Genomic DNA, 12,514 nt, shown 5'->3' with positions numbered 1-12,514 from the left:
AATTATATAGATTGTGAATTTAGCATAATATATACATTATGGTATTTGATACAGTAATTCTTAAAGTACCTGAGGGTTTGGGGGGGGGTGTTGGTTTGTTTGTTTGTTTGTTGAGAAAGTGTGTCACCATGTAGCCCAGGCTGGCCTTCAATTCGTGATCTTCCTGCCCCAGTTTCCTAAGTGCTGGGATCATAGATGTGCAGTGCCACAACCAGCTACTTGCAACTTGATAATATTCTTCTCTCTTGTCTGTTTTAGTTCATATCCAAAATGCTTGTTTCTAAAAGATCCAATTTATCTGCTTACCTGTTTACTTACGTGCCTATTTAAAGAAATAGCAGCTCACGTAAGCATTTATAATGCAAAAAGCAAATGTTTTTATTAGTAAACTCTTGGGTTGTACTTTTTCATATTTATTTTTATTTATTCCATAATTTGTGATTTAGAGTAAGTATGGTAAATTAAATTCAATACAAATACGGGGTAATTGTACAACTTCTGTAAATTTTGTATCACAGAAGTTAACTTCTAGGTTGGTTGCACATACTTCAATCATCATTCCCTGTAATATACAATATAATAAGTACTAATTAGAAAAGACAGCTCATCATCAAGTGCTTAAGATGTTCCTTAGTAAATATCAATAGTATTTGATTCTACACAACCACAGTTGTTAGCAATTTACTTCTTGAGAAGAAAGAAGTATTATAACTTGAGGCATCAGAAATGTATCCACATAGTAGCTAGGATTGATCTGGGAATAAATAATGTTGGGGAATTTCATTTTAACTTTCTCATACTCCTATACCTACTGCCTTATTTTACAAATTTATGAGCAAGAAATGAGGAAAGGAGTTTATAGGTTTGAGGGTGAAAGTCCTTGTTTTATAGAAGGACTGTCTTAAACTGGAGATGTCTATATTAAATACCTGAGTTTTGCTCGAAAGAGATGGTTATAAGTATTAATATCCAAGGTAGAATCTCTTTGAGAAGAGAATTCTTGTTTGATGTCTGCTATTCCAGCTTCAGAGAAAAAAGAGCTACTCAGAAATACTCAGAACTGAAAATTAACAAAAGTGTGTTTTCCAAGTTAATTTGACAGAAAAATATGGCAGAGATATATGTAAGGACTGAGAGTTTGAAATGAGTTAGGCTTTAGATGAGATTATTGTCTCTCTGTGATGAGATTGTTATATCTCACTAAAATAGAGTACAGGTTATGCTTTAGAAGGAAGGTAGGAAGGATCAGCTGGAAAATGCTGAACTCCCAAGTGCATGTGTATTATATGGGATATCACTAAGATGGTTGGAGTTTAATCTACATTTCAGTAAGCTTCCTGGTGAGGCCTACACTTTGGATAGCAAGAGCCTAGGCCAGGAGATGAAGGGAAGATTGAACCACCCAGAAGAACACGTTTGTGCTACCAAATATATATTTATATTTTTTTATAAAACTCATAAAAATACATATGCTTAGATTGTGCTGCTTGTTAATATATATTAGGAATTAGAACAAGAACAAGGTAGGATGAGGGAACACACTAGTATAGAGGAAAAATATCTACTTAGTTAGTGTGTATGTAGTAGCTGCTTAGTAAATGTTCATAATTTATTTTTATATTTTTCAAAAAGTTTTATCCTCAAATACTTTAATAGACCTTTTTTTAAAAAAAAAATTGAAGCAAGTAGCAAAAGAAAATAATAATGACAATTTATCAAAACTGTGGTATCAAAACTGCTTTTATAAAGTTACATGTATCAACTCTGGGGTATGGAAGTAGGTTTTCTACCTTCATTTCAGAGTACCTGAAAGTGTATTTGGCATTTTGTTTATAGTTTCTCCATGTCTTTTTTTTCCAAACCTATAACAGCCAAAATAAAAAGTGTTTAGACTAAAGTCAACAACTGGTTCAAAAATTATATAAATAAGAGAAAATAATTGGAAGTAGGGTCATTGCTGTTGACCTTTAACAAAAACTATAGGTTTCTTGTTCAACTTTTTAACTTAGTTATTATAACTAGGTAACCTCACATACAACTTACTATTTTAAATTTTTGTTATTAATTTCTTATAGCTAAATTTATTTTTCATTTGTTATCAGCGTTATGTTTGGTGGAAGAAAAGTTTGGAGGTTTGGACAAAAGACCATCCATTTCCTATTGATATAGATTACATGATCAGTGATACACTAGAACTGCTAAGACCAAAGATCAAACTCTGTAATTCTCTGGAAGAATCCATCAGGCAGGTACAAGACTTGGAACGAGAATTCTTAATAAAACTAGGTAAGCAATTTATTACAGAGAGAAAATGAAGGGGATTTGGTTAGATTGTCTGTAGTCTGTTTTATAATGTTTTCAGTCAGAGTTTTGTATTTGCATACCTGGTATCTTTGATGTTGAGCACTGCATAATAGGGTTAGGTGAGACCTTTGTTACCTAGTTAGTTTCACTAAGTGATCTCAAATTGAAATAAAATGATCAAGCAGGACTTAAAGCAAGTGATAGAAAAAAAATACAGTTTTGTGAACTGCTCTTAATTTTAGACGCTGGTTTCTGATCTAACCTTTGGATGAAAGTGTCTCATATGTATAGTGTATTTTTAGCTGCTGTTATTCCTGAGAACACACAGGCTTTGGAGTTTGGAAGGGAGTACCACTTAGAAACTTGGAATAACTCTACAAAATTTCAGATCTCATTTATTAGTGGAGTTGACTGAGTCTAGAGAAAATGTGCTGCTAGTAGATTATCTGTATGGTTCTCTTTATCCTTCTGAGTTGGCTACAGAAGACTTAACCTTTGAACGTCACCCCCAGGGAATATAGCAGTATATTAGTTTTGTCACCAGGTAACAAGTACAAGCTCTAGTCATACCAACCTAGTTTACATGCTAATAGCTCTTCTGTATTGTCTTGTTTTATTATATTTTCCAAATTTTCAGTTGGTGAAGCTATTTTATTTCTCATTAGTGCTTGGTATGTTCATGCACATCATTACTTTCAGTTACACTTACACTATTACTTTATTGTGTTACATGTCTGAAGAACCAGCTTAAAGTTAAGAAATAAATAATAGCCCCCACCTTACCCCAGGCATCCAGAGTATTGATAAACTTGCTATCTCCAAGGTAAATCCTCGTTTGGGGAATATGCTTATGCTTGCCTGATTTTCAAATCCCTGCCACTGACTGTGCAAGTACTGACTTGTCATATTGCTCACCTCAAAAAGACCTAGGATGAGTCTTGGCTTTTCAGCCTTGACCTAGATTACCCAATTTCTTCTCAGATTTTCAATTACATAAGCAATCATTTCAGGCAAAGCATTATCATCTTAAGTATAAACATTCTCTGTATGTTTTGAAATTGTTAAGATGCAGCCTAGGGCCCAGAAATTTTCATAAATGGTTCAACTGAATATAGGGGGCATAAGGAGATTGAAAAGATTGTTTTGTTGTTGTTGTTTTTGTAAATTAAAGAGTAAAAGACTTTGACCTTCCTACGAGGAGCCCGAAGAGGGAAAAATGAATCACTATTTATGGTTTGAAACTCTAAGGATGGTGGCACTTAAGATGGGTCTGTACCCAAGTTGTCTCCGTTTTCCTCCTGGTTTTAGAGGTTAGAGGTTAGAGGTTGTTTGCAGACAATATTTTTTAAGTATGCTTTCTGTTGATAGACCATAGCATCGTGCATTTTCTGCCTTTCATTGTTTGTCTTTAAGCACCTGGAAACACCTCATTTTAGTTTTATAGCATCCAGTGCAAAGAGTGAAGCTAGTGGAGAATACTAAAATGATTTTTTAATGTCTGAAACTATTTACAGTATTATAGTAGATAATGTTTATGGCAGTAATTCTGAGATTACAAAGAAAATCACCTGTATTGCATTCAGAATGATGCATTAATATAATTGGTATTCCTTTTTTTAATTTTTCATGGTTTTTGTAGTTTTCTAACTGGACTTCTTTTAAATTTTTGTTTTTTTTAATGGATTATATTTCTTTGTTTGGATATTAATTACTTAATTCTATTATTTGACTCTGATATTTTCCCAATTTTACGTCATTGTGTTATTTTTTTAAATTGACTCTAGTTTCTTTAGGTAGATAAAAAGAAAAGGGAGGGGCTGGAGAGATGGCTCAGCGGTTAAGAGCACTGGCTGTTCTTCCAGAGGTCCTGAGTTCAATTCCCAGCAACCACATGGTGGCTCACAGCCATCTATAATGAGATCTGGTGCCCTCTTCTGGCCTGCAGGGATATGTGCAGACAGAACACTGTATGCATAATAAATAAATAAATCTTTAAAAAAAAAAAAAAAGAAAAGGGAGCTAAGATATTTTTCTTTAAATTACAAAAATTTTAAAAAGCTAAAATGATTATCATTTAATTTTATTTTGGAAGTTCCAACTAGTACTGCAAAGAACAGAAATGAGAGAAGTAAAAATAAGATATTCAAGCCAGGTGGTAGTGGTGCACACCTTTAATCCCAGCACTCGGGAGGCAGAGGCAGGCAGATCTCTGTGAGTTCGAGGCCAGCCTGGGCTACAAAGTGAGTTCCAGGACAGCCAGAGCTACACAGAGAAACCCTGTCTCAAAAAACCAAAAAAGAAAAAGAAAGAAAATAAGGTAGTCATATTAATAAAAATATATTTTAAAGCAAAAGAATATATTTCTTAAATTCTAAACAAAGCCAAAAACTATTAAAGAGCTAAAACTAATTCTAATTAAATATAAGGCAATTCTGCATGTAATGAATACAGATTCTTGAAAATAGAATAAAGAAACCCAGTGAACCAAATGGGTTGAATATTTATTTTTCAAAGGCTTAAAAATGATCTAGTACTAGTGTTTCCATTTTAAAACTGTAGAAGAATGTACCCAAAACTAAGAAATTTGGTTGCTGGAAATGTTCATTTATGTGGTCCAGTGGCATACACACCTGTACTCTCAGCACATGGGAGGCAGAGGAAAGAGTCACAGGCCAGTGTGACTAGTAAGGGAGACTCTGTCCCAGAAAAACAAAATTACAAACCCACAAAACCGCACAAAATGCACACATTTTTTTTTTTTATTTATTTATTATGTATGCGGAAGAGGGCGCCAGATCTCATTACAGATGGTTGTCAGCCACCATGTGGGTGCTGGGAATTGAACTCAGGACCTCTGGAAGAACACTTGGTGCTCTTAACCTCTGAGCCATCTCTCCAGCCCCAAAATGCACACATTTTATACAATTTGAAATTAAGAGAAAAATTATTTCCATGCCAGGTTATTACCACTTTTATATGAACTGCACAGGCAAACTGATAGAATAGCATCTGTAAGGATAGGTAAATGAATATGACATATGTAAACCAAGAAAGTTTGTTTTAATGTATATGATTTGTTTGCTAGAATGATTCAGGTGTTATTTGTGACCAACAAAGCTCAAATTAAAGCACCAGTTAATATATAAGACAGGATAAAAGAACAAACAAACCACATGCTCTTAGCTGGGCGGTGGTGGTGCACACCTTTAATCCCAGCTCTTGGTGGGCAGAGGCAGGTGGATCTCTGTGAGTTCGAGGCCAGCCTGGTCTACAGAGCGAGTTCCAGGACAGGCTCCAAAGCTACATGGAAACCCTGTCTCGAAAAACATAACAACAACAACAACAAAAAAAAAAAACCCAAAAAACAAAAACAAATATATGGAGGATATGACTTCCATATCTAATGACTTCCAAATATATGGAGGATAACTTCAACTAAGCAGAGAAATACAAGTTAAATGACCTGAAAAGAGGCATTGTACTATTACCACTCCTGTGATGAGCAAGAAAACTGAATTATCAAGCAATTGAAGTTGAAAGATAAAATGTGTTTTATTTTGTTCCCCAAGTATACTTCTAACATTTTAATATTCTAGATTTTGTCTGTATTTTACATTTTGTTATCCATATTTCCTTTATATGGTTCATATATATATTGTTTACATTGACAGTTTCCTAGGTATTCGGAGTTTGATCATTCTTACATAGTTGAGCAAATGCAAAAGGCAGTACTTACAAATTGGTTTTGAAGCTTTGTTGTAGTACAAACATAAATGTTAGAAATAATAATATTTTTCCTGATACTTTGGAAGCATGACTATCAAAACAGTTGCTTACATAATGTTTTCTTAGTGATGCATATTTAAAGGAGGGAAGACAATAATGTGATAATGTTTCATATCACATAAGTTATCACTATGTTGATATGTTTACTGATAACATTTAGATTGTAAACTCCTGGCTTTGCATTGTTTGCCTTTGATAATTATTAGTCAAATTTTTTTTATTATTATTTATGTGCATTGGTACTTCGCTATGGGTGTGAGGTCCCCTGAAACTGGAATTACAGACAGGTGTGAGCTGCCATATGGGTGTGGGGAATTGAACCTAGGTCCTCTGGAAGAGCTGATGGCTCAGCAGTTAAGGATGCTTGCCACCCAATGTGCCCTTGACTTTGATTCCTGGAACCCACATGGTAGGAGAGAACTGACTTCTGCAGGTTGTCCTCTGACCTCCACACTCATGCCATGGCATGATACACACGCAACGTACTTATACACATACACAAATAAATAAATATTTTAGAATCAATCAAACATATACATGTATAAAATCTGCAACTTTTACGCATGAAAGCTAGTAAGCAATAAGTAAATACTTTTATTAATGGAAAGGTAACCTGAGACACCATCAATTTTTCTTCAGTATCAATTTCTCTTTAAAAATAGATACTTCTGAGCTTCATTCATCTATTCTCCTTTTCCATCCAGACTGAAAATAGGTACTTTAATTTCTCGGTACTTGTATAATTTCACCAGTTGCTTAGGCTTGGAGAACTAGAGTAAATTTCTCTTGTTACTGATTTGTCTAGTTATTCAAACTCTCACATTCAGTATTCATAAAATGAAAAGACTAATATACATTACCAGGAATTCTTCCTGTATTTCACTAAAATTCTGTGAGTAACTAGAATTTATTTACTAAATATCTATTGTGTTACCAATTTATAGCCTCTGCTATAAATTTGAAATATGTAAACTAAGTTCTTTATCCTTAATGGTCTTATGCAACATTTATGGAATTATTAGAAAAGAAGTAAGATGTCATAGCATCAACATGTGCTTCAGGAACAGGCAGTAGGTAATCTTACACCAGATCGGAGGAACAGATGAGATCAAGCAGCATGTTCCATTATACTCCATTGGGAAGGATAGTGAGTGGATGAACAACATTAAAGACAACGTGTTCTGTGCAAGGTGTGGGGAAGAGTTGGGAAACAGGTCGGATAAGACTATGTCATGTGTATCTTCAAAGTAGGACAGTTGGTTGGAATTCAGTCCAGTATGAGGAAGAGCTGCACAGTGAGATGGAGAAGTACACAGGAAGGGAAAGTTTTGGGCCAGTAAGTTCCCTGAGGAAGAAAATGCTGCTACTAAAGAAAAACTTAAACTGTATAACAAAGCTGTCATGTCTTTTTGCCTCTTTCCTCTTAAAAGTGTATTCAGAGCCAGGTGGTTGGTGGTGGCGCACGCCTTTAATCTCAGCACTCGGGAGGCAGAGGCAGGTGGATCTCTGTGAGTTCAAGGCCAGCCTGGGCTACAGAGCGAGAGCGAGATCCAGGACAGGCTCTAAAACTACACAGAGAAACCCTGTCTCGAAAAACCAAAAAATAAAAAATAAAAAAAAAAATGTATTCAGATTGATAGCCAAATGTAATTTCTCCATTAAAGTGACATGATTTTTATTCACTTATTTATTTTGTAGTTTTAGAGATTGTTGAACTATTATTTGTAAAGTGTGGGCATGGGGTCGGTTCTATATATGTCTGAGACTGAGTTTAAACAGGATAATCTTTTAAGTATTCGAAGCTATAAGAAAGGGGAAAAGAGGTATATATACATATTATTTTTCTTTTTTTCTAGTCTGGTGGCTTAGAAATGTACAGTTTTTTACAGTGTTTCTCACAATTATTTTCAATTCTGATTATTTATTGTTCTCAGAAAATGGCTATTATTTAATTCATACTTTTTATGTGAAGTGGTATAAAAGCAATAGTATAGCATTTATCTTTCTAAATGTATTTTTCTACTTTTGTCCTGTTTTCAAGGCCTAGTAAATGACAAAGAGTCCAAAGATTCTATAACAGAAGGGGACAATCTTGAAGAGGATGAAGAAGAAGAAGAAGGAGGAGCTGAAACTGAAGAACAGTCTGGAAATGAAAGTGAAGTAAATGAGCCAGAAGAAGAAGTAATTACTTTTATTTCTAACAGATAAGTTTGTGGATATATGTGTAGAAGAATATTTTGATTGAGTAGATATTTTTAAAGCTTTTTTATTACATTAGTGTGTATATATGTACACACACACACACACCTGTGCCACAGCACCCAAGTGGAGCTCAGGGATCAATTTGTAGGAGTAAGTTTGCTCTTCAGGTTTGGAGGTTGTACTTAGGCCATTAGGTTTGGCAGTAAGTGCTTTTCCATGCTGAGCCATCTCTCCAGCCTGAGTGAAGACTTCCTAATTAATAGAGATCTTCTCCTTAGTTTTATTGCTGAAAATGTAACTAATATATTTCTATTATAACATCCCTTGATTAAGGGTTTTTATAGACACTAAAATTAGGTTGATCATAGCATTTTTATTTAATTAGCAATTTGAGAAAAATATTGTTTTGATCTCCTATGATTCTTAATCTTATTGTTGAATGTGGACAATCTGTGGGCTTTACAATCTGAAAAACAATTGTATTGACTAAATATTCATATATTTTGCTTTATTCTTACCAACTTGATTAGTTCTGAAATCTGAAATTCATTGTACATAATAATTAGTTTGCCCTTTTGGTATTTATGACTCTTAGGCCCAAGTATGTGAAATTGCTTCGCTGCCATTTATGATCCACTGAAATGTTTTCTTGGTCCTAGGAAAATAGCTTACTTTGTGATATGCTTGTCATGCAATCAAGAGTACCTGCATTCAATCCCCAAAATACAAGTACAAAAAAAATGTTTTTAATACAAACAAACAAAACAGGCATGGCAGCATGTGCCTTTAATCCCAGCACTTGGGAAGCAGAGGTAGGCAGATCTCTGTGAGTTCAAGGCCAGCCTGGTCTAGATAATGAGTTCCCGTACAGCTAGGGCTATGTAGAGAGACCCTATCTTTTTTTTTTTTTTTTTTTTTTTTAAGATTTATTTATTTATTATGCATACAATGTTCTGCCTGCATGTATGTCTGCAGGCCAGAAGAGGGCGCCATATCTCATTACAGATGGTTGTGAGCCACCATGTGGTTGCTGGGAATTGAACTCAGGACCTCTGAAAGAGCAGTCAGTGTTCTTAACCTCTGAGCCATCTCTCCAGCCCAGAGACCCTATCTTAAAACAAACAAACCTAAGCTAGATAGGGTATTAAGTGCTTGAAATTATAAACCAACCAGCCCTGCCTACTTGGTGAGTTCCAGGCTAATGAGAGACCCTGTCTCAAATAAAGAAAGGGTAGGATCTGGAATGACAGCTCAGAAGTTAAGAGCACACACTGCTCCTGCACAGGACCTGAATTCAGTTCTCAGCACCCACTTCAGTGACTCAGAATCACCCCTAACTCCAGCCCCATGTCCTTCTGGTCTCTGTGGTCACATGCATATACCTGTACACAGACAAACACATGCATGTAATTTAATATAAAGTAGAAGCTGGAGAAATGGCTCAGTGGTTAAGAGCACTTATTACTCATATAGTGAACACAGGGTCACTCCCTAGTACCCACTTATAGGCAGCCCACAAATGCCTATAGTTCCAGTTCCAAAGGAGACAGCTCCCTCTCTGTCCCCAAGCACTAGGCACACATAATATACATATGTGTATACAGACAAAATAGTCATGCAGATACAATGAAAAAAATAAATCATACACACACACACACACACACACACACACACACACACACACACACACATATATTAAGAATAGGACTTTTGTTTGTTTTGTTTTTAAGTAGGCTAAATATAAGGTAGAATAATAATGAAGGTATAATTTAAATCAGAAGTTGAACAGTTGTTCCCTGACTTTTGTATACATCCAAATTACAAAATCATTATGATTTAAGTGTATATGACTTTTTGTGTTGAGTGCTTCAGGCATTTATGATAGTGTGATAGCTTAGAAGTGTGATTTTCATTCAACATTGAAAAAAAGCTTATAATTAATACTTAAGTATTTGAAGAAATTGAGTTTGAGTTTTAAAGTTTTGGTTTGAGTATATGGAACTTAGATATTTAGAGAATATATGTAGTTTAGTGTATAAAGGAATATTAATTGTTCTTAGAGTCATAAAGTAGATATTTTTAAAGCTCCATTTAGAATTAAAGAGTAAAGGGCCCAATAATTTAAGGTAATTAAGATTTTCTGCAGGGAGAAGTGAAAATCTGCAAGACCATGTTTTCTTTAAGCCCGTAAGTTCTCTGGCTGTTAACAAACATGTGGTGTGATTTAACTACACAAGTAGTTTTACTGTTAGTTAGAAATGAATGATTGTGAAAAGCAGAAGAGTCAATATGTGTGGCTTTCATAATTGGCTAGTATTCGTAGAAAGCAGGAATGTACTTTTAAATATTTATGTGCTGCTGCTTTATCTTTCAAACCTACAGCTCCCTTAAAGTAGATAAAAAGTAAATTAACAATTGAAAGATGGAGTATGCTTCCATAATTGGTTTCAGCATAATAGACAGACATTATGTTGATTTATTTTCAAAATGAAATTGTTATAGAAAAAAATTCTGTAATATAAATTTAATTGGCTTAAGTACTTTATATAACAAAGGGAAATGAGACAGCATTTCCTTTTAGATTTTGAGACTAATAATTGTCTTCGAATTTTTCTGTGTGATTAATTAGATGGACAAAGTCTAATGAATCTAACATCCTCAGTATAGATGAAACAGCTTTCTTACGTGAAGAATGCAAGGTGTATTTTTCTTTTTAAATGCATTTCTTTGTTCTCTTAAAACTCTTTTTTTAAAGATTTATTAATTTAATGTACATTGGGGTTTTGCCTGCATATATGTCTGTGAGGGTGTCAGATCCTCTGGAACTAGAGTTACAGACAGTTGTGAACTGCCATGTAGATGCTGGGAATTGAACCTGGGTCTTTTGGAAGAGCAACCAGTGCTCTTAATTACTGAGCCATCTGTCTCTCCAGCCCCCATTTCTTTGTTTTCAATATTGAACTTTTTGCTTTGGAAGGGTATTACTTATATTTCAAATCAAAGAAGGTAACATTGCACATGATATATCTCTGCTAAGGAGAAATACAAACAAAATGTTTAATTACAGGGGTTATGTGGCTGTCTGAAAAGATGTGTTGACTTTTGAGAAAAATGAGATTGGAATGCTTCTCCTCACCCTCCAAAGTCATTGTTCCCTATAGCTATCCTCCAAATCCAAGCAGGAAATTATTGAAAAAGAAAGATGTGTTGTGGAGTAGTAAACATGGGGAGGGGTATTCTAAGACTGTTTACAGGAGGGCATCATAAGGATTTAGCTCAGTGGTATATATATGTTTAGCATGTGTATAACCTTGAGTTCAGTTCTTTAGTACCCCTCCCAACAGAGCTACTGTTCTGTTTTCATCTTGGTTCTATATTTTTATGTGTATGAGTGTTTTACTTACATGTATGTATATATGTATGTATGTATAGTTATACCATGTATGTGCAGTGCCCCCAGAAGCCATAAGAGGGCACTGAGCCTTTACAGCTGGACTGCAGACCACTGTGAGCTGTCATGTGGGTTCTAGGAGCTGGACCAGGATCCTCTGCAAGAACAGCAAGTGTTCCTAACGATTGAGCCATCTCTCCAGCCCCATCTTGTTGTTTTATATGTCTTAGCATCTCCCAACCAGGATATTTTTTTCTTAAATATCAGCTATAAAACTCGAATAACTATTGAAGATTAAGTAGATGGTCTACTAAAACATAATTTTCTGCAACATGTAATTTATCAAAAGAAAGTATAAGATTCATTGTTATAATAGCAATAATAGTTATTTACTGAACATTTGCTATTCTGTTCACTATCATAGGTACTCTATGTGATTGTTTCTTATGAATACAGTTGATATTAGTGAGAAACTAAAGTACAAATAGGGTAAATAATTTGCCCACACTCTCAGAGTAGTAGCAGAGCCAGTATACATCATGGGCACTTTGTTTTTTATTATGTTGCCTCTCCTTACCAGCTCAGGTTTTATGGTGTATTAACGATCACTTTATAATTCTACCCATTATTATGTTAGTATTTAGGGATATCAGGACAGATGTATTCTTATTTTTCAAAAGTGAATGTTTTTATCCAGTTGGCTCTTCTTCTATGCAATCAACTATTCACATATAAAAAAATATTCGAGAATCATACATTTGTTCTAAACATATGCAGACCATTTTAGTCATACCTGAGACAATGCTGTGTAGCACTTACATTGCATTAGAT

At 34.7% G+C, this 12,514-nt stretch overlaps 1 protein-coding gene across 6 annotated transcripts in view; it reads left to right on the top strand.

Annotated features, from left to right (window-relative positions):
- Upf2 (UPF2 regulator of nonsense mediated mRNA decay) overlaps positions 1-12,514 on the top strand; it is a 118,265-nt gene that overhangs the window by 80,773 nt on the left and 24,978 nt on the right. For all 6 annotated transcript variants that reach the window (XM_059263549.1, XM_059263546.1, XM_059263547.1 and 3 more), the window contains 2 exons: positions 2,103-2,286; positions 8,132-8,271. In XM_059263549.1, coding sequence (XP_059119532.1) covers positions 2,103-2,286; positions 8,132-8,271 — 324 coding nt within the window. The remainder of the gene's footprint in view (positions 1-2,102; positions 2,287-8,131; positions 8,272-12,514) is intronic.

This window comes from Peromyscus eremicus, chromosome 5 (assembly GCF_949786415.1).
Source record: "Peromyscus eremicus chromosome 5, PerEre_H2_v1, whole genome shotgun sequence".
NCBI lineage: Eukaryota > Metazoa > Chordata > Mammalia > Rodentia > Cricetidae > Peromyscus > Peromyscus eremicus.
The sequence above is the reverse complement of the archived record's forward strand: the minus strand, read 5'-3'. Positions and strand labels throughout refer to the sequence as shown.